At 40.7% G+C, this 23232-nt stretch overlaps 1 protein-coding gene across 3 annotated transcripts; it reads left to right on the plus strand.

The window, feature by feature from the left end:
• ccdc50a (coiled-coil domain containing 50a) lies at nucleotides 1–20371 on the plus strand. Of its 3 annotated transcripts, none has more exons than XM_044198364.1 (12): nucleotides 1–364; nucleotides 4390–4452; nucleotides 7189–7318; nucleotides 9464–9554; nucleotides 10264–10366; nucleotides 13528–14397; nucleotides 15215–15393; nucleotides 16189–16233; nucleotides 16581–16727; nucleotides 16877–16959; nucleotides 17056–17165; nucleotides 18055–20371. In XM_044198364.1, the coding sequence occupies exons 1-12, from the start codon at nucleotides 310–312 to the stop codon at nucleotides 18072–18074; spliced, it is 1896 nt and encodes a 631-aa protein (XP_044054299.1). In that variant the 5' UTR covers nucleotides 1–309; the 3' UTR covers nucleotides 18075–20371. The 3 variants fall into 3 exon arrangements, with proteins under 3 accessions (XP_044054299.1, XP_044054300.1, XP_044054301.1); XM_044198365.1 differs by having other exon boundaries at nucleotides 14–364; nucleotides 15215–15372; XM_044198366.1 differs by lacking the exon at nucleotides 1–364 and adding an exon at nucleotides 546–570.
• The last annotated feature ends 2861 nt before the right edge of the window (nucleotides 20372–23232 follow it).

Raw genomic sequence — 23232 nt, forward strand, 5'->3', positions numbered from 1 at the left:
TGTGTGTTAACTCGATCCGACTTGGCGGGCGGGTTGTATGAAGGATCAGGGAGGGAGGGACGACGCTCGTAGAAAATCTGACACGCTAGCTTCAGACGAGTAGCTGCCAGGCAATTACAGCAGCGACGTATCGAGGGAGGGAGGCCACCGAAACTAATCAGAAGGGCCGTCGAGCACCTGAACCATCAATCGGGTTTATGAGTAAAGGCGATCAATCAGCCTGTGGTTAACCTTCGGAAGAAACGCGGAAGTGTAATACAACGTCAACGTTTTTTTTTTTGTTTTTTTTTACTTATTATCCGTGACAACATGGCTGAATGTAACATTAGCATCGACAAGAATAAACTACCTGGAGTGAAAGAGGGTAACGTCCATAACATATTTCCTGGCTAAATGTGAATTAAGCTAGTTGTTTAGCATCACACGTATCCAGCTAGGTGGCACTAGTAAGGCTAAATGTTAACCGAGTGAACACAGGTGTTTTCTTTTTGGTCTCGCACGTTACACCACGGTTATGATGGCTGTTAGCACAACTTGCTAGTTGATGCTAGCTCAGTAGGATGGAGTCAGGTAGCCAGCACTGATTAGATTTCTTAGCCTGGGCGCAGGCGTCGTGCCAGATTTTGTATCCCAGTCCTAATCTGTCTCCATTCAATGCTAGAAGGCGATACATTATTTTAGCTGGGAGAAAAGAGGTTGGCACATTGTGTCCCTCTTCATATTTCACACAGCGTTTGGATTATGGTGAAATGCTTTGTGGGCAAAGAGATATAACGTTACACTCTTAATGGATATACACAACCTGGCACGACACCAGTGTGGGTAAATACAGTGTAAGAGTCACGCTTGACTTGTAACCTTAATACTGATCACATGGAGGTGCATGCCTGTTGTCAGGTATGTGGTTCAGCCAGAGCTCTGAGGACAGGATGTCTTTGTTTTTTGTGATGAAAACTGCATGGACAGTGGACTGAAAGTGTCCACTGGCCTCTTCCTTTTGAATTTCATATCTGACTTATCCAGTTACACTTTTCTTTTGCCTGTAAAATGTTACTGTTTTCAAACATTATCCTAAAAGACTTTGTGACCAGCAAGAATGAACTTGAATGACTTGTTGTTTTTTTTTTGTTTTTTTAAGGCAACACCAACCCCCTCCTACATAACTTTTACACACACACACAAAACATCGTCTACTGTTGTTACTGATGTGAAGGTGAGAAGCAGGTGGAGAGTAGGGCTTTTACACTGAAGCATGTTTTGGATGAGATGCTGTGCTGATGGGAAGGTCCCATCCTGTTAGTGTGAAGCAGCTGCTCAGCAGGATGCTTGTTATTCTGGTCAGAGAGAGAAGGAACGTGCATTCCCACTGCTTGGCTAGTCTGCAGAGAGAGACTGAGAAAGCTGCTGGAAAAGTTTCAATTCCATCCCTCATGTGTTAGGAAAATAGTAAATGTTGTGAGCTGTCTAGTTGCACTGTACTATAACTCACAGATGAACTCAGCTTGTATTCTGCCATTTCCCACTGCACATGAAGCACAAAGACTTGACTCTTGTGGTTTTTGTGCATCATGGGTGTCATGTTAGGCTGATCAAATAATGGTGTGAGAAGTTAAACCGCAGCTATAGTACCTTCTGTGACTTGTTCCTTGGTGTTGTTGTGAAAGCTAGACCCAATTAAATACTGCATTTTGCAAAATGTTAACTATTACAAGCTTTTAAAGGAACTGTTGCACAAACCGACATTGTTGCAGTAGTTAAAATGACTAGTGTATAGAGCTATACCATCCAGAATTAATCTCAAGTTTCTTGGCTAAGAAGATTAAGCATATGGTTGAAAATGGTCAATCAAACCTAATCAAATCCCATACTGCTCTGAGGCAGTGGGGGGCTTTGTGGAGGTCTCGCCCTCCTCTACCAGCATCTGTTTAAACCCAACCATTCACCCAGTCACCCCCCATCTAATACAACCAGACAATCTGGACCACTCCTCAGTGTTTGTGTTTGAGTCCCAGTTGTTTTTGTCAATTCTTGTGTCTTGTCAGTAATATTGGCAAATAATAGATCATAGACTGTTGCTGGTTATTAATTTTTTATGTGGATGAAGTCATCTTTGTGAGGGCAGATGATGGGCTGTGAGCCTGGTAGTGTGAGGTTATTGAGCCTAGCCACAGCTCTGTAATGAAAGCCGGGAAGAGGAGAGATTTAAATACAAGAAGTCATTGATATGACTCAATGTATTATGATGTATGATATGATTTATCATCATAAAACAATAGTAGGTAAAAGAAATACTTTGAGTAAGTTAAAGTATTCTCTATTTTGGTCTTCACTGAATAGAACCACTGTCAACAGCAGAGTGGTGTGTGGTTTCTTGCAAGATGAAGTCATGGTCTAATTTTATTCTTCTATATTTGATGCAGTGATGTTTATAGAAGTTTTTCCACTGAAGTACTTCAAGATGTATGCTAAACAGAGGGTAGTTAAATCCATGTTGACTGAACCGTAGAAGCAGATGCTATAAGATGCATACATCATATGCTATAAGGTCCACATCCATAATTAGCTGAGGCTGTGAGAAAGGTCTTAAATGTCCCCTTAGCTTCTACTGTTTCCTACACAGGAAACTGTCAGAATTTGAGGACTGGGGGATCCCAAATTTATCTTCCTCATTTCAGAACAGCTCAGATTCATGTATGGTGATTTTTATGAGGGAAAACTCCCCTCCCACAACAGTTTGCACAATTGTTTCCAGAATGAATGTTCACAGCATTTGAAATATTGGACGATTGAAACCATAATTGGAAAGTCTGCTGTGGTTTAGATCAGTTGTGAAGATATGCACGTAAGATGGAAAATGAGCAGTAAAATACAGATTTTGCTGGCTAGAAATTGTGATCATACTCTCTATACTGGTAATTGAGATCGTGATTTTAAGCCATACATGTGCAGTTTTAGTCCTTGAGCTTAAAAGCTGAGAATAGGCCAAAATATAAATTATAAGTTACTGTCAAAATTCAGCTACAGTAAATGTGACTCACTGGTAAATTTTAGTCAAAAGATTATCAGATTTTCAGATCTCATGCTGTTGGAAATGTTTTAGGTTATAGCTTTGATAAGATGATATAACTCATTCTTTGTGGCTGATTAACGTATTGTAACTACATCGGCAGCTTATATCACCAGATTAAAATACATATAAATGCATGTATCTCTGTCTGTACCTCGCTGATCAACACTTTTTTTTTTCTTAAGGGGAGCGTTTAACTTGCTTGCTTAACTTGCCTGCTCCTCGCATTTTGTCAGCCAATTCAGGGATTTAAACCGGCAGCTTGTCAGAAGTTATTTAGAGGTGAGAGGGGCCTTAAGAAGTGAGAATCGGTGTTTATTACTAAGAAAAAGGTCAAGCTCACACAACAGCTGATTTTATTTAGGCCTCTTCTTAGGTGTTTGTGGTCTGAGGCAAATGATGTTTCCTCATTAACAGTTTCACTTCATGTCTTTGGAAACACAAAATAACCAAGCCACTTGCCATATGGCCAAACTCTTTATGAGACTGAGAAACACTGTTTGGTCCAGTTTCTAATCTGTGAAGAATCTAGACGTACAATTTTTAAATGTCTCGTATAGGGCTGCAACTAATGATTATTTTCATTATCGATTAATCTGTCGATCATTTTAATCTGTCGATCAAATGTCAAAAAATGGTGAAAAATGTTGATCGCTGTTTCCAAAAGACCAAGGTGACGTCCTCAAATGTCTTGTTTTGTCCACAACCCAAATATGTTCAGTTTACTGTCATAGAGGACTAAAGAAGCCAGAAAATATTCACATTTGAGAAGCTGAAATCAGAGAATTTGGACATTTTTTCTTAAATCTTAAAAAATGAATCAAAAAGATGGCTATTAATTTAATAGTTAATTGACTAATCGTTGCAGTTCGAGTCTCATGGTGTTAAACTAGTCATGTTTCTAATAATACTAAGCATGTTGCTGTTTTTTATGAAGAAAATTCATAAAAAACAGCAACATGTTAAAGAGCCGCTGAACATAAAATAAGTTACAAATGAAAGTTTCATTGCTTACACATTAGATCCTCTGCTTGTGTGTTCTAGGTAACCCATTAAACTTGGCCTCCTGTCCTTGATTGTGGATCGTTTTTTAAACATTTGTCCTATTTAAGCATGTGTGTTGGCAGATGCACCGGATGTTAAACATCTGAAACTGTGAATGTCAGATTGCGATCTAACATCTCTACTGCCTCAAGTATAACTTGTACCAGCTGCGTAGCTTAGATTTTGAATCAACAAGCATACAGTAGTTGAAACAAATTTTGCTTTTATACAAGGCTATATCAGTATTCTTTTTCAATTTGTCTGTCTTTTTTTTTCAGTGTGCCGAGACTTTGCTGTGCTAGAGGACCACTGCCTGGCCTACAACCTCCAGGAACAAGAAAGTAAGCGACTACATATTAGCCATGATTTTTCAATTTGTTCCCCCCCAGCCCCATGTTTTCACCTTAAGAGACAGGTAACTCCTACGTATTTCAAACCAGGGACGTCTGCTGTCTTGCTTTTAATGTTCCTGAACACATCACTAACCTGTGGTCAACTTCAGTCAGAGAAAAGCAGAGAGCAGAGCAGGCTTGGCTGCCTTTGATGGGTCCTGTTCTTTATTAAGATGAAATAATTCAGAGTTCATACAGATATGTCCATTCCCTTTTTCCAGACAGTCTGTTTAAACACTTAAATCATTTATTGTTCTGTTTTCTGCATCAGACCCGTTACGTCACTGTGGACTGTTTTTGTCAAGCTGCCCTGCTGTATTCCTACAGTACGTCACTTAATGCTTACTTTGCAAAAGAGCAAACGATGTTTTCAGAGTGTAGCCGCAGAAATATAAATGCAGTCCACCATGCTCCCTTTTTCCCTTCTGCAAAATTTGTCAAGTCCAACAGGGTAAACTGCAGCGTCAGTGGCTGCAGCCTGATTAAGCCTACATAAACCCTGCTTCAGCCCCACAGTTAACTGTGTGGATGGTGCAGGATGCCAACAATACTGTATCAGGGCAGGGCTGTGGTAGACTGCAGTGGACTGCTGCATGTGAACCGATTGAATCACATTAATTTGTGTGTGCTGCAGCTGTAGCACAGAGAAGCCCTGATTCTGGATCTGAAGTTAGACGGCCCAGTCAGCTTAGTAATGGTTTTTATATGGAAAACACTGTGAGATACTATTGTCTGCTGTGTGTTTGTGTGTGTGTGTGTGTGTGTGTGTGTGTCTGTCTATGAAGGATCATTTTGTGTGTACATGTTGTGCAAGTGCACACACTCCCAAACTCTTCTGTTGTGCATCTTTTGTTAGCTATGTGTTTGTTCCCACATGCCTCAGTAGATTAGCTGGTGCTTTCATGTGAGCTCATGTGTATAATTAGCTGGCATCTTTTTCACATTTTTCAGTAAGTGCATTCAGATGAATTGTTTAAATCTCATGATGATGATAATTATAACTTTTAATCTTTTTTTTCTCTGATCAAAAGCTTCTTTCGCTTTAGTGTTCCTAGTAGAATACTCTCAGGAACTGGCCCCTCCCTATAGGTTAAGCCATCTCCTGCTGAGTTAGGTTGAAAGGACATTTTCTGCCAAGAGGCAATGACAAACGCAGACCCAGACATAACAAAGCCCTCCTTTCATCAGACACAAATGAATATCTGCAGATGGCTAATGGCCACCACACCTCCTCATATCCTTCACTTGTACTCAATCATAAAGAAATGACAGGAACCAACAAAAAGAAGCTACTGCTTTTAGGGCGTGCAGGAAATTAGTTGGTTACTGTTCAGATTTCTTTGGTTAGCTTTTGTATTGAAGGGATGGATACATTAAGAGTGTAGACAGTGGAAACATAACCACGTTTACATCCATGGACAATAGTTTGTTTTTCTGTTTCCATAAATATGTCACACTATATCACCATAAAAGGGTAAATTATGCAAAGAGCTCTGCAAGAAAGAGGGCCAGATGTCACCCAGCCATGCCCTAAGTACAGATTATTCTCTGTTTTAGCTGTGATTTCATTTGGTTTTTGTTGGCCTGTCCTTGAGTTGTCACCCTTTTTTAAAGCCCTAGTGGTCCATAACCAAGGCAGGCTCATCTCCCTTAGCTCCCTTTGTTGCCACCCTAACTGATCTGGTTTGAGCTGGGGAAAATGTTTGTTTCACCTTTGACCCTGCAGGTCACTGAGGAGAACCTGACAGTCTTCTAAAAATGCAGTGTCCCTTTTTTCCCTGGATCACAACAACAGATGGTCATCCCAAAAGGGGCTTTTTAGCACATTCACTTTAAGTTAATGTGCAGTTGGAGGAGCTGGCTTTTATTTCCATTCAAAATGTTGAGCATGCAACACACAGAAGCATCCAAATGTCACATTTCTTTATGGCAGGAAGAATGTCACAATGTCCAGTCATGTTTTTTGTTTTGCTGCCTTGAAAGATGAATCACTGGAAAAATGTGGCAGTGGAAAACTGATAGCCTTATCTTGGGCTGTGACATCAGTTTTGCCTTCAAATATTTTTTTTGTAAGGTGTCATCCAAAAAAAATCAATGTTAACCCCTTGACTCAACTTTGACAAGTTACCACAGCTGTGACTCACAGTTTCCTCTTTCAATCCCACCAGTCAGAAAGCAGAAACTTTATGGAGCCTCTCACGGCTAAATTGCCAAATGTAATTTGGTCCTTTTCACATGAAAGCTGGGAACAGATCAATAGCCAGGTGAAACAGAGCTCAGTGAGTGAGTGATGCTCTCCATACTTACCAAGTGCTGGAAGTGCGTCAGCAAGCAGGATTTATCATCTGTTATGGCCCACAAAGTGCCATCACACAACCTTGGAACGGCACCTCAGCTGCGAACATTCATTTCTCAGTGACTAAGCGCGCTCTCTGTTTATTAGCAGAGACTGAAGCGTCTGTGTCCTTGACGTTAATCTTGTTCTCTGCAGACCGTCTAAACAATAATACTGCTCCTCAGAGAGAAAAACATCAAGAAAGTGTGGAACTGTAAATAAACTTCCTGAATGTTCTGCTGGTCATCTTTCATCTAATTCCTCATCACTAGTGCGGTCCAGCCAGCTGACCTACTCTGGTTTGTGTGTACACAGTTTTAAGAGCAGTGCTTATGTGTTTGTTTCTACAGTTGAGAGCCACTTGGCATCCAACGTCAATAAGAGCCGTCTGGTGCAGAAGGACCTGCAGGTGGCCAAGAAGCTGCAGGAGGAGGAGGATCAGAGGGCCAAGGTCCAGAGCCAGAAACAGCATGTTGCCATGTGGGTGTCTCTGTCACACACACACACACACACACAGACACATTATACATGTCTATATCAACGCAAAATTCCACTGGGAGAAATGGACAAGGTGTCGCTGTAACCATCCTTCTAAGTGCAGAATTATGAATTTGCATTGGTTTAATTTCGTCTAATTTCTGAAATGTCTGTTGCCCCTCAAAGACTTCATGAAGTCATCAGAATACTTTGCAATAATAGCTGGGTACAGTATTTGTAGCTTTGTTGAAAGCATCTGTTTCAGATTAGTGTAATCTAGTGTAATTACTCCCAAACACAATACCTAAAACAGATTATTGCCTCACCTGCGAAGTGATCCAGCACACCCGCCACAGATGACTCCAATTTATCGTTCAGTATTGGCTTAATCCTTTTATTGCCGTAAATTAGTGGGTCATGTCTTGCATTCATTACCAGAAATAACCTTGTGAATGCTCTTTCATTCTCAGAGAGAGAGAGAGCAATGATGAGAAAGTTTGCAAATGGCTTTGTTAACTAGGTCAGTAATAACTTATTTGTCTACACTCACTTTGTGATAAAGAGCAACTATTGCTGTGTGGAGAAGATTTGTGTGGTAAAGGCTTTGCTAGATCACAAAAAATAAATTTGTCTGGCTTGACTGAAAAAGAGAAGCTTATGAAGCCTGTCTTCAGTTTGATATGTTTTCACTATCAGCAGCTACTACCGGCATCATCAACATGTAGCAGAAAAAACAAGCTGGCCATTCACAGTTCTTGTGGTCTCTGTGTGGTATTTCCATAGCCTGGATATATAATTATATTTTTTTAAGAGGTTTGGGTCAACTCCAGCTGCACGTCCAAAACTATACAGATTCCCCACAAAGTGGACAGTGACAGCTTTCAAACATAGCAAAGTGTCATGTTGCCTCTGCTTCAGTCCAGACCAGGAGCTGCAACAGAAGCCTGCTCAAAGACACTCAGAGTAAAAATCCCCCCTTTGGTTCTGCAATTTTTATTACAATAAAAATGCTGACTCACAGTTTAGTGAGATCCCCATTTCAGTCACACAAACACACAAACACTGGAGGCTCCAGTAGTCGGATCGCACCCCCAGGGAGAGGCCAGATGCTCCACCATTGATGCTGCTTGTCATGCTGGGATCTCACACTGCCATCCATCCTGCACTTGCCAATGCCACTTCATATACACCCACTCTCAGACATTTGACTAAACACACACACACACACACACACACACACACACACACACACACACACACACACTCTGGAATGCAGCATTCACTTGTTTCTTAGTATGTGCCGATGAAGGCGCACTAAGGCACTGCAGCCAGTTTAAGTCCTCCTGAGCTGTCTGCTGCTCAGATCAAATACAGGTGCAGCGCAAGATAGTTAAGCTGTTGCTTTTAAGTAAAGCATTACACAAACAGAGAAATCCCTAACCCTTTGCATACCAGCCCTCCAAGCAGATGGTGGTGTTGTCAATATCATGTTAAAGATGTGAGTGAGCCAAAGTGAGCTGAGATCAACGTCACAACAGGCGAGGATATTCCTGCTCCTGCCTGAAGCACACGCGCTGCCTCTGACAACATGTTGGATAAAAACTTCACTGCTAATAATGTAGTGTGTTCAGTGTAACATGATTATTTTAACTGTTGGTTCACTTATTCATATATAATACATTTGGAATTTATATTTTCACGATTTAGTAATTGTGAAGTTTGGCAGTGTTGAGGTGTTTTCATTTTCTATGAAAGTCTCAGTCTGCTAATATTAAGAGAGTCTGGATTAAGGCTAGAGTGAATTTCAACCTCATGGCATGATAGGGTAAAATGTATCTAGGAGGGTGAGGGTCAGAAGAATGCCAGCAGAAGCAGGAAGTGCTCAAAAATAGATATAAGAATAAAAAAAGACAATTTAAAGCTATGTAAACACTGGTTCACGGTAAGAGACAGATAAATATAAACTTGCTAACATCTTGGCCATCATCGTCTACGTCCTTACTTGTATGATTACAAACATTACAGATTACACATAGAGATTGTTTCATGATCCTAAAGCTAAACAGTTGTATATCTGTTTTTAATGTTTTAATGTTCTCTAAACCACTCCCCTTGCACACATGAACACACATCAACCTATGGGAACAGTGAGCGGCAAGATATTGAGATCGCCCAGGAGATTCAGGAACAACTGGTCCGACAGGCAGAACAACAACGACAGCAAGAAGAGAAGGATGCAGTAAGAAACATACACACACTTTTGCCTATTCAAGCACAATGTTACATCCACCTGTCAATGACTTGACGTGATGTACTGTAACGGGCGGGTCGTTGCACTTGAATCATCACCTTGTTTGTGCCTCCCCATTGTAATAATGGAATGACGGCCATAGTGACCTGACCTGTATTTTTTTTACTTAATCACCATGTTTATGCCCTGTACATAAAGAGCAGAAATTGAAGTATCTGGTGCTACAGTATCAGGATGTTTTCGTAAATGTTTTTACATAGTAATTTCAAAGGTCAGTGTCTGTGTTTCCCCCCACGGGGAGATTTAACTAAGGGCTATGGTTCAGTTTAGGTCCATCCATCATGGTTACATGTATTGCCCTGAAGGGTGTGCTACAACTTGTAAAATTGTTGAAATATCTCACATGCCACTGATTATTTCTTGCCTCTAATTTGAGGGAGTGAGGGGTCTCATTGCTCCATAGTTCTATGAAAAAATGCAGTAATTGGTCTGAGTATGGCTTGTTTGAAACATCAGGGAATGATACATCTCACCACTGTAATATATGTTTGAAACTACACTGAGTGGCAGAAGAAAAAACATCTCAAAACAAAGTGACATTTGTTACAGATCGGCCCAAACAGGGACTTTTTTAGATTCATGTGGGACAACATGTTTACTGTGGCCTTGTTTTTTTTTTTTTTCGTTTTTTTTGTAGGCCATAGCTCGTAAGCTGCAGGAGAAGGAGATGAAAGAGCAAAGGAGGAGACAGAAGCAGCTGGAAGCAAACTTTGAGGAGGAGTACTTTGAGGATCATGGAGGTGGGGAGAGCACCACTGGCTCATGTTAACGTGTTAAGTGTGTGTGGCTTTCTTCATATGTGTTTGTTGCCTGTACAAGCTTCTTTGTGTAAGGACATGAGAGAAGATATGTCTTCTTTTTGCTGGGGACTAAGATTTTTTTTTTTTTTCAGCTCCGGATGTGTGAGGATGTGTGTGTTTTTGATGCTGCACAGCACTGGAGATTGTTTCTGACTTGAGGCAAAGATTTTGGAATGCATTCATAAGTACATAATTAACCATGAAGGGAGAGTTACATGTTCCTACAGAGAAATAATTTGTCTTTTCGCTCCCACTCAAGAGCAAACACCATTGTGAATGGGTTTAACAATGCTCCAGTTTTAAGATGCAGCGTAAATGTGCTTTTATATCAGATTTAACCTCAGATATTAAATGAATCTCCAGTTAGTGGGTAAGGAATGCATTAAGAAAAACATTTATATTTACCAACTGATGTGATATACCCAACTAAAACATCTTTGTTCACAAATTTGTAATTGTTATACTTCTATAACATATTGATGAGCATTTCAGTGTCACGTATTGGAATCTGTTCCAAGTCCTTTCATGCACACATCACCCTACTGCATGAGTCATCCCACTGGAGGTCTGTTCATTTTCTACTGAAAGAGAAACAGTGGCTCATTTGAATCTTCTTGTTAATTTTTGCCCTGTGTCAAGTAACCTGTGGAGGTGATTCATCTCAAGATCAGGGTCGGTCCTGCATCATCTCCACGTTGAGAAATATCGTAGAAAAGGTTTCAGTCGTAGTCATCTGGACACTGTTTTCAGAATCAAGACGTTTCGGCTCCCATCCGGAAGTCATTCTCAACTGTGAAAAAATGGGACGGGAACTGGAAATTTAAGCTACTCTGTGTTAGCTTAAATTGCAGTGCAGGTCCTTTTTACAATAAAGGGCTATGAGTTTGTCAGCATGAGAAATGTAGCTGCTATCTGACAATAGTGTGGCTCGGTCTGAATGCACTTACAGTTCTTGACCCATAGGTGTGACTTTGACTGTGGGAGGTAAGTATATTTCACACAGCTTTATTTTAATGTTACCTCCCGACTCATAAAAGCTCAGCTCTTTTCTTTGCAGCTTTCTGAGCCTGCTGATTCTAATCTGGCTGACTGTATTTGGATTTTGTCTTCTCCAGAGGCTGGCATTTAGCACAAACTACCGCACTCATGTCATTTTGTAGATGGTGAACAGAGGAGGAATGTCTTGTTTTGTTTTTTTTTTTGTTAACTTTATAACACACAAACAATCAGTCTCCACTTTATCTGCTTTTTCTGTCCCCAGCCCCTTATGATCTCTGCAATGCGCATATATTCCAAAGACACAATACTATTTACTTTCACTGTCAGGGCTTACAATAGGAGTTTCAGGTTATTCCACTCCTTTCCTCTCTGGATGTGTGTAAGTTAAACATGGGATGCAAAACAGGACAGAGGGACGGGGACAGTTGTGACCAGAGGGTAGCCGCTATATAGCGGGGTTTAGAGAGTATAGTGTGTGTGTGTGTGTACACTTTGTTGACAAAAACATGACTGAGCATGTGCCTCTACCTGTCCTGTTGTGTCTGTATGGATCACCAGCTGTCTTGGTGCATTACCTCTTTCTAAACATTTCACACATGGCAGGCGGTCGGGATGAAGCTGCAGTATGTGCTACAGTGTCCTTGCTGACTGTGCCACTCTGCCCTGCTCCCTTTATACTAGAATATTTGTGCCACTGCCAGGCTCACTGTTTGCAGTATTGCCTTGCAAGTTACATAACCACTCAACTATAGTGTGTGTGTGCGCAAACGACTGTGGCAGTGTGAATGTACACACAGTAGAACAAAGATTCAGCTCCTTTGTTTACACTGCATCTAATGCTGTAAGGGACTGATGTTATAGCGAGTAACCAGATACATTTTATGCAGGTTAAAACTGTCGCTGTGCACATAAGTGTTTCGTTTTGATACTCAAAAATTTCACCATCTTGTGCTTGAATGCAGTTGTTCTTTATAGCAGAGTGTTGCATTTTATATCTCCATGCCACTAGTTTGTATGTCCTCCTTATGCACGTGTGCACACACACACACAGATGCACACACATATTCACACTTTTGGGACATCATGTTGCTTTTCATCAGGCCATGTAATTGGCTACCCTTCAATGAAGGGCTGCTGTTTGTCTTAATCCAGTGAATTACAGTTGCACGTAAACCAGCGTGGGTACATAACCTGTCTCCGCTTGACAGATACACAACTGGAAAAACACTGGGGAAGAGAGAAAGATGGGAAAGTCTATTAAAAAGTGAGATCGGGCAGAAGAGCACAAACATTTAAACTAGCCCAGTCACTCTGAGCAGGTACCAGTCAGGCTGTCTTTGTACCTGCCTCCTTTTTTTCAAGAAGTTTGAACGTCAGCAGAGTCCTGTCGATTAGACGTTAAGCAGCGGTTAGATAACTGGAATTCCATTGAGCTGACTCTGTGCTGGCCTCTGCTGTGTGCTTCCTCAATGTGCTTTTCCACTCATTTGTTTTTATTCCAACTTTTGTCAGTTACAGGCCAACTCCCAGCAGGATGGTTTTCTTACAGAAGAACATTTTGTTCTCAATCTGAAGTTCAGGTTTTTCGCTTTAAAGTCAGTCATGCTGGTTATAATGTAGTATTTTCTTTAACATGATGTGTGCCACATATTATTTCTCAGTTGTGTCCATCAAACAACACACAGTATTCAAGGGTGTTACGGCTCATATTGTTTGTTCAGACTTTTGATGTGAAATAGTGATGTGTTTAGAGCTTGTCCATTTTTAAGGACTATTCTGCCTTAAAATTAGCGTCTTTATTTAGGTTCCAAACACTTGTTGCCACTGTTCTTAACTTTATTTGAATTTTCCACAGTAATAACCACACCTGTGGACATTTTGGGTGCAGCTAATATATACACTCTTTACATCTATAGCATGTACTTTGTCTTTTGACCATCACTCTCCTCACAGGGGCTGTGTCTAACTCTGTGCTTACTAACCGTCTTAGTTTAATTCCTGTCTGTTATTTTTCACATTTCCATGTTCTCATCAACCATCATCATCATTCTCTTCATGCTGGCCTTCTCCCACCTTTGCTCCTTCACCTCTGTCCTGTTCAGCTGCAAGAAAACCCCTTGACTTAGACAAACACACACGTCACAAATCAACTTCTCCAGGCCGATATGATGCTCCAGTGAGCTCACCTCGTGATCACTCCCCAGATTATAGCTCAACAGAGCCCAAAAGGAGCAGGTACCCAAAACAGGACCCTGCAGCACCCCATAGCTGCTCCAGATACCCTGAGCACTACCTAGAAGGAGGGCGAAGCAGGCATGCTGATCTGTACCCAGAACACCTGCTGCCCTCCAGAGGCAAGCATGGGGACAGGTACCCAGATTATGAGCCCACAGAGACTGGCAGAGCCAGGGGCCCAGGGGCAGGGGACACAGAGACAGTAGTGAGGAAGAAGGAGAGACCAGCCAGACCACCTCCCCCACAGAGCCTCATAGATAGAGACAAGGTCTGGGACAAAGAAAGGGACAGGCAACGTGACCGAGACGGGAGCAGAGACCTGGAAAGAGACCAGAGGAGAGAGCAGGACCTCAGGTTGGCGAGAGCAGGTGGAAGAGATGGGGAAAGATCCAGAGATAGAGGACAGAGTGGGGACAGTCACAGAGAGAGAGACAGGCAGAGACCGAAAGACAGACAGCGAGCGAGAACCAGGAGCAAGGAGAGAGGACTTGAAGAGGAGCCGGGGCACAGCAGGGACTGGCCAAGGGAAGGCAGGGCTTCTTGGGAGGAGGAAGGGGATGATGGTGAGAGGGAGAGGAAGGCCAGGGGCCGGCAGCATGTCCACTCCGGCCGTGAAGAGGTGTTTGATGAGCTCAGGAGCGACGAAGGGAGAGGGGACTCCAGGGAGTTTATGGACCCCCGACAGGGGGAGATTCCCGGCAGGGAACGCAGTCATACTCGCCCCAACGGAGAGACAGGTACCACCGTGAGCCCCCCTCTGGGCTCTGTGGGGATGTTTGTGTGGTGTGCTGGAGTTGCTTTTTTGCTGTGGCAATCTCAGGTGGTGGGTTGATCTAATATTGCAATCACTAATGATGAAGACACTGATTCTTTTTTTTTTCTGTTCCCATGAGAACGACGACGATTTCAGTCATTTCTGATGACTGATGTGATTCAGATTTTGATGTGAAGTGATTGGATTTGTTGCTGTTGTGCTGTGGGTTTCGCTCATTCTTGCATTGTCTGCAGGGTTGTTGCATTGAGTAAGGAAACAATTACACTGTACTGAGACTGAAATGTGTGCTGTGATTTTGTAGTAGACTAGCTTCGTGGATTTTGATGAGTTAACATTTGGCATTCACAAAGGGCTTCAGGGCTGGTGAGCTGGTTGTATTGTCTTATCCCAAAGCTGTTAAAGGCATTAAACAAAACACAGTGATAAACGCCAGTGGAGATGCACTGCAGCCCTTTTAGGTCCCTTATGGCTTTTAATCTAACTACGATTGTATCTAGTTGTAGTGCTGAAACGATTAGTTGATTGCTTGATCAGTCCAAAAATTATTGTGATCATTTTAATCATTCATTTTGCCATTCATTTAAAAAAATAAATAAATAAATTCAAACAAAACAAGCAATTTGAATACATAGCCCTGGGCTCTGGGAAATTGTGATTGCCATTTATCACAATTTTCAAAACAATTGATCTTAAAAAAAAAAACAGATTATTCGATAATTAAAATTATCGTTAGTTGCAGCCCTAATCTAATATTAATATAATGTGCCACACATCCGCAGGTCGTATTGTGCACCGAGGGAGTGGAGCTGTAGTAGCAGAAACTAGTTTAGAGTTCGGACTGAGCGAGGCCACCAAAGGATTGACGAAGCTTGATCTCCGTGAGCAGGAGCTGAAGGACATGGAGGTGGCCAGGAAACTACAAGAGGAGGAAATCAAAGTGAGGAAGGACACCAGAGAAGTATTAGAATTTATTTATTTGTGCATATAAAAGGTGATCAGTTTAATGCGCAAGATTATAATCAAACAGAAAAAATTTAGAAAGAGGATAATGTGTTGAAGATATTTTATGGTACATAAGTTTTATACATTTCATAACTCTTCCCCCATTAAGCTGCTAAGATCCCAAAATGTCCTGCTGTGCATGATTAAAAGTGCAGACATTAATACATGGTTATAAATACTGTAAGCCAAGACCAACCTCAAGCACTTAAACTTGGTATAACTGAAGGCTAGTCAGGTCGGATATACAAAGTCAGATATTGAGCTCATAATAAATCTGATTTCAGGACTCTGTCAGTAGGCTTATAAGTCTAAAATAATAGGCTCAGTGTAAAAAGTACAATATCAGTTCTACACACCAATGGACTTGGTGTGGTTGGGGTTATTCAGCTTTCTATCGAATTAGGTTTTTGGACGTAATAACATGAAAGAAATAATAGAAAAAACAATGTTTTGGTTTAGATGATTCAAATTGTGTGTGAAGTCTTTTTTTTTTTTGATTTAGCATGCTTAAATAAACATCACAATTGCACTGTTGCTACATTATCTGGAGTGAAAGAACTGTATGAAAGAAGCACTGGAATGGCACGATGTGATAAATCAATATACTCTAACGTCTGTGCTGAAAATGACTTGAAGGCTGAATGTCAAAAGAAATTCCTCAATCTCACTCATTTCCTCTGTTTATATAATGTTGGAACAGTGTGTTCCAGTCTGGGCAAAATGTGACTTTTTGATTGTTTTCTGGTTTCAGGCAAGCAAGATGCATGTGCGTGCAGCCCAAGTGGCGCAAGATGAGGTGAGTGGGCACGAAGTCTGGAAACTTTTCTTATGCTGTCTGTCCTCTTTTTATATCCTTTTATTTCCTGAGCTCAGCCAATTGAATCTGCTATATTGTCCTATAAAGCCATGTCTAAATCAGACTCTTTCTGGCCCAAGATTAAGTGACATTTAATCCTCTTTTAGATACATATATGGTTGTGAGCAAGGAGTTTTCAGAATACAGATCTCATATGACATTAAAATACAGTGTATATATATTATATACAAATATACAAATGAAATACACGTGCCCACACATCGAATCACGTAGGATATGGAAGTTTTTCTGTTGATGTCGATGTGTCTGATGTCTCGCTCTGGCAGGAAATCGCCCGACTGATGATGGAACAAGAGAAAAAGGAGTACAGGAAGAATCGAGAACGGGAGAATGAGAGAGAGCGGGAGAAAGAGAAGGAACGAGAGAGGGAGAGGTTGGCCATGGAAAGGAGGCGGCAAGAGGGAGACCACAGGGTAATTTTCCATAACCATACTCCTTTTAAAATATGTGCTTTTGGGATAAAATATTTTTGCAGCCTGTGACTTTATTTTATATAAAAGTGTATTTCCACTGTGGTACTAGAGCCATAATTTTAGAAACCATAATTTCTGTTTGTTTTCAGGCCAATTCGGAGGAAGCTGTCAGGCCCAGAACACGAGATGAGTATGAATACCAGAGGCAGAGGAACCAGAACAAGCCTGCCAGGTACAAGACTCTTTACTTCTTAAGACCAAATATTTCCAGTCGGTCATAAAGTAGAAACCTCAGAAATTTCATTAATGCTCTTTCTCTCTGTCTCAGGCCTCCTCAGCCTCGTGTACACGACTATGAGAATGTGAACTCTGGGTACGGCTACTTGGACCACCCCGTTCCCCCTCGCGCTCCCACCAGACCTGAGGCTGCTTTCAAAGGTATGATGTCTATGTGACAGAGTGGCTGTATGTACTTAAACTTCATCTAATTAAATAAGGATGTACCTGGTGTTTAAGGTTCACACTGGTGTTTTGTTTTTTTTGTTTTTTTTCATGATTGCGTATCAACTACAAATTGCATATTGTTAACATTACACCTTACTATTTTTGTGTAGCATGTCAGATGTTTATTCTGGCACAGATGTGTGGGTCCAGAAAGAATGACTGTCCTGACTCCTGATTCTGGAAAGGAAGTGTTGATTTTGAATTTGCAAAAGCTAACAAAATTGCAAACAGATTTCCTCAGCTCACACACCCTGCCTATAATGTATCAATCAGGAAATAAATTGAAGATACTATCTCAATTAGTGAGTTGTGGCTTTCAGACAATGGCATTATTTAGGACGCTGGTGTTAAAATAGAAATCCTCATTCCTTTTGATGTTCTTAAAACTAGGGCTGCAATTAATGATTATATTCATGATTGATTAATCTGCTGATTATTTTTCTGAATAATAGAAAAGAAAATGTCAAAAATAATAAATTACCATCACAGTTTCCCAGAGCTCAAAGTGACTCCGAGTTACCCCAAATGCAAGTAAAGAAAAGCAGCGAGTGCTCACATTTGAGAAAAATTACTGAAACATTTAATTCCCAGGGCGCCCTGTGAAGTCATGTATTTTATTGAAGCATAAACAGTGCTTGTATCACATAACTAGAAGAGCAGTTAGCATAATCAGCAGAAATAAATTCCAGATCTCGAAGAAGTAAAACTGATACTGATGTCTGAAAAGTGCAGTGCAAAAACACTACAACTACAATCCAACTCAAATTGCAGTGTGATGTTTCAAGCTGCTGATAGCTCTCTCCGTCTCTTTCATCTTTTCCAGGTGCCTATTACAAGCGGTGACTCAGGCTCTCTACCATGTCCAGACATGCTGTCAGTCCTCCTTCGTCCTCTTGTTTTATTTATCTTTTTGTTTTCAACCATTCGCACTCTGTTGACCAAAAGCCTTGGGACGATCTAATGAGTTGGCAATGGTATGTTTTTTTTTTTTTGTTTGTTTTTTTTTAAATACCCTCCAAAGTTGGCCCAGAGTTGAAGAAGTGGGTCTGAGTGCTGGAATCACACTCATCTTTTTCTTTTTTTTTTTATTTGTACATTGTGATGAATATTATTATTTCTTTTAACTGACTCAACATCAAGACAAGCCAAAATATCAGCCTTGACATAAACCCCCCTGATTCTTAGCTGTTGAAATAGAAGAACCGGCTCGTCACCTGCTGTGGTCATCCTGTGCTGATGTTCGTCCCATCTGTGGACCATGCCATCACAAGGGCTCAAGGCCTCTGCTGGATATAACCATGCAAATTTCCTCATGACTCTTCATGGGATGTGCCTGTCTGGTCCAACATGGCTGCTACAGTGTCTTAGATACCAACATGGCAGCTGCTTTGTACACCCATGCTGCAGTTCTGTTCTCTTTCCATGCTGTGCAACGAGGTTACACAGGCCCTATCCATGAGTCACACAGAGTATGACTCTGAAGGGACACGTCTCTGTTGCTGTATAAGCCTTTATCAAGATGCTGATAGTTTTGGCTTTGACAAGTTCATCTTTTTCCAGTGCAGAGTTGGAGCTTTGTGATGATCCATGGACATTTAATTGGCTGTAGGCTGTCTTCTGCTTGTGAGGGGCACTTGTTAACCTTGTCACCCTTAAACTGAAAGTGGATGGATGATATTCTGTGTAAGACTCACTGTTTCTATGTGCATGCTTACTGAAAGTGTACAACCGTGTACATGCATTTCAGGTCTATATCAAATTATCAGGCTCCTTCTTTATTGTCAGAAAGGGCTAAAGCCACAAAAAGCCAATAATCTCCTCTTTGTGAATGAACAAAATACATGTTAGCTCATATACTGCTGTACAATATATCACTTTTCTGCCACTATATCATATCGGCTGGTCGTTTACAAACCAAAACTGGCCCATAAAAGAACCAGCACCTAAATGAAATGCATGTACATTGCTTGCCTGAAGTCATGCTTGTGCTTATGGCACAGACATTGTGCGATTTAGAATATTTGTTCTTGTTTTATTTAAATGTAAGTATCCCAATTTTTTTAATTTGTGCTACCAAATTACATTCGCCATCGTGGAAAATACAAGATTCTCTCTTCAGTCCCTTTATTTTGTAACCCACTAGTTATAGAAAGGGAGCCTTATATCTTATTTTTATACAATATTTTGTTGGTCTTTCCTCAGATTGTTCCTTTAATTTTCTTTCTAAGCTTTCCTGCCGTCACTTCCATTCCTCTTCTCTTTGTCTCAAACTCAAAGGCAGACATGACTTCCTGCCTGCAGAAAAAGCAAACAATTCCACAATAGTTACATCTGGATGGAGGGAAATCAGTCGCAGGAAGAAACTGACATAAAATATATATATCACTGTAAAAAGGGACCTATTTTAGTGTTTTTACTGCTACAGGATCCATTATTTTCTGTTCATATTGAATAAGGATGACAAGGAAAGTGAAGAGCACATTGAATCTTTTTAGTTTACTGAAATGTTTGTGATGGCCACAAAGTATTTCAGTCTTTGAACATTTAGTGCTGCTTCCATCTTCTCACGTTGTAATAAATGTTGCTGAAATTATAAATCGGCTTCCAAAATGATTCCCTCCCTGTTCAGAGGAAGTGTGAGGTGTTTGTATTGCTGAGCACACACATGCAGGTGTTATAGAATTATAATATGTGCTAATTGCTGTTGACAGAATGAGATTTGTGCCATGTTTGTCATTTTTTCAGGGACTTTAAAATGGGGGGGAAAGGTAAAAGTTGTAATTGTTGCAGAGGTACCACACCCACCAAGGTGGGACTCGTAATTTATTATTTGGTGAGAGCACCACCTTGTGGACATGTTGACAACTGACAAAGAAATGTACAAAATTAATGTGATCAGGATGCGTCTTTGTGTATTTGTGGATGTTGTGCATCAGACATTACTTTGGAATCAAGTGCTGTCTACATCAAACATCAAGTGTTAACGATTTTCTTTAATCCAGGGCTTGTATGCAATCTTACCAATCATGAATCAACATGTGTTGGCACTTGATGTAACAGAACTTTTTTAAGTAAAATTAACAAGTTGCTTTTACCTATAGCATCTCAAAATATAATAAACTGTATCAGCATTTCCAGTGTTTATGAATATGACTCATTCATTAAGTCACAGTTAGGCCACTGAAACACATGGCACTGCTCAGTGCAATGGAGTGCAACCAGTGAAACAGAGAGGTTCAGGCCTGAAATAACCTTTATAAAATACCTTAAGGTTTCTTTAAGTAATTTCTGTATCTTACCTTTATTGCCAGAATGTCACCTAACCCAGAATGTCACCTAACCAGAAAGGTGACACATTGTCTTCCTGTAGTACAGGTTTTAAGCTTCCCAAGAATGACAAACTGCTCTATACTCTCCCTCCAGCCACTGACCTGCTGAAACTTTTACCCCAGAGAAAGTCTGCATAGCAAAAGTAACAAAAGACATTAAGTGGCGGTGTTGGCTGACACCCAGTTTCATGCCATATTTATTCGGTATGTTACATAATGTGTCACTCACCTGTTACCAGTGTTGATAGGTAATGCTGAAGAATATTCGCACAAGTTAACTCTGCATCTCAGCAGCGCCAAATGAAAGGTAACAGTTTGAAGAAACCTGTTTGAACTATGTGTAGACCTCCAGCTGTTTGCACATGCAAATATTAACTACACTAATTCAAGCTAAAGACTGTTAAGACAAAAATTCTACAATAGTAACTGCTGTACAAGCATTTGTTTATTTTTTGTAGGAACAGATACAAGCATATATTCACTGAAAGCATAAATTGATTGCAACATTTGTCCCTAGGATGGGATTTTATATTAAAAAAATAAATAAATACAAATACTTTGATCCAGTACTAATTCTATCTCTATGGTGGACTCCTATCTCAAACTGAATCATGTGCTCAGTGTATTCAATGTAATAATTTCCTTGAGTGAATGACAGGTGGTCTTGTCAGCATTTTTAATCATGTCACTCTCAAGGCAAGTACAGAGTTACACCCATCATCTGAGAACGGCTAAATGGAGCTGGTTCACCAACATACCTGACATACTGATGCTTCTTCTGCATGTGGTAACACCACTGCCATGCCCTCAGTGGAATATGTCACAACCAAACTGCAGGAAGCTACAACTCCATAACCAGAAAAGTGATTACTGCTGCTGCTGCTGTTGGGAGACTTACAAGTTTCGAAATCAGACAGGATTCCTGTTTCACTCCTAGTGGCTTTTAGGATCTGGTGAATTTTAAAATCAAAATGCTCTTCAGATGAGACCCTGCTTGGATATCTTCTGTATTAAAAAGGAAGATTAGACATGAAGCCTACCAACATTTGGCTGGTAGCTTGTAATTTCCAATGCTGCTTTAACAGATATTGGCAAATTCTACACTGATTATGCAGATTTTGGTATTACTTTCCAGATAGCTGAGCTCAGCAGTGTTTCGTCCATTTAGCTTTCAATTTTTACAAATATAAGACATTTTTCAAAAGTTCAGTTTTGCACCTTAGCCTGAAAACTACAGTTAATCTCTTAAGAGTCTCCCATCAAAAATCCATCCAAAAAAACTTTGTGGTGCCTCTGTTTGGTCTTGGATGCACATTACACACACGACCAGAAACAATGACTGAAATTTTTGAGCACACAAATTCCCAGACAAAGTTTCCAGCTGAGCGGGTAACAGAAATGCTGTAAAAGAATCCTGTGAAGAGAAACAAGAGTTGTTGTTTTATATATCAACAATATACAATTGTGTGCAGGTGGAAATGTGTCATTGAGACATGTTTGATCATGCTCTTTCTATACTCACAACCTACACACAATAATCCAGTAGCTCACTACTGCAAGCAAATGTATTCACGTTCAGGATCAAACTCATATATTCATATGTTGGCTTATTAATACTTAGGCTCATCACTGTGTGCGACACAATAACAGACGGTCATAGGCCAGCCGCAACAGGTGTTTGCACTGAAAACTGTCAAGAACACGGTGACATGCATCATACAGTAACTAGCAAGGCTGCTTGTTAACAGTGTTGCATAAGTGCACAGACGAAAACCGAGGTATTGAACTCACCTGTCTCCTGGCCGGTGACAACCAATCATTCAAGCGGCCTGAGAATGATGAACAAGCTGCTGTATTCACTGAGTGAAATGAACTCAGGACTGAATGTTTTTTCGTGTCTCACCTAGCAGGTAAAAGGTGAGTGCAGCTGTCTATCAACTGAAGCACGCCGTGTTGAGACACGAAGACACACCCACTTATTAGAGAGAGAGCGAGAGAGAGAGAGAGAGAGAGAGAGAGAGAGAGATACTACCAATTACCCTCTACATACAGTAGGTCTATCCAGGTATTTATCAAAATGTAAATGTTACAGAGAGAAAATAACGACATGTGCTCCCGTCACACCCCTTGATATGACTCTGTAAAAGAAAAAGCGCCAGTCATCTTTAATCCCATGCATTGCATGTTTTCTCTCTCTAGGCCTGATGAGGCCTGCATAGGGAGCATCTTCAGGAAAAACCGGTAGAGGTGGTCAGAGAACTATTTTGTCAAACTTTAAACTGATCCAACCCTCAACAGACGAAAGCCAAGCTCTGTCTTTTTATGTGAGGGAATCATTACAGCCGCTGAAATTAGAAAATCAAAGAACATGAGTTAAACCTACAAGTTATTGAAACACCAGACGTTATACACTAATACTGTCTTTCTATGCCAGGTATTAGTCCTGCACTGACAGTGTTGCATCAGCAGAGTTGCCTCTGGTGCAACACCTTCAGCCACCCACTGTCTTTTCCAAAATCAGTAACAACTGCTTATATTTTAAGTGAAAGACAAACTCAAATCTATCCACCTTGCATTTGCAGAATAGAGCTCATAGTCTAACATGAGTCTGCACAGAATACATTTAGTACATTCAGATCACTTGATGTTAGGAAACCTATAATGTGAGAGAT

The sequence above is a fragment of the Siniperca chuatsi genome, linkage group LG6 (genome assembly GCF_020085105.1).
Source record: "Siniperca chuatsi isolate FFG_IHB_CAS linkage group LG6, ASM2008510v1, whole genome shotgun sequence".
NCBI classification, from domain to species: Eukaryota; Metazoa; Chordata; class Actinopteri; order Centrarchiformes; family Sinipercidae; genus Siniperca; species Siniperca chuatsi.

What these genes read in the sequence shown, in the direction of transcription:
- ccdc50a (XM_044198364.1), top strand. Translation starts at nt 310, where the DNA reads ATGGCTGAATGTAACATTAGCATCGACAAGAATAAACTACCTGGAGTG. An exon ending in ACTACCTGGAGTGAAAGAGG is followed by an intron (nt 365 to 4,389) that starts GTAACGTCCATA and finishes TTTTTTTTTCAG; the next exon opens with TGTGCCGAGACTTTGCTGTG. An exon ending in CAGAAACAGCATGTTGCCAT is followed by an intron (nt 7,319 to 9,463) that starts GTGGGTGTCTCT and finishes CTATGGGAACAG; the next exon opens with TGAGCGGCAAGATATTGAGA.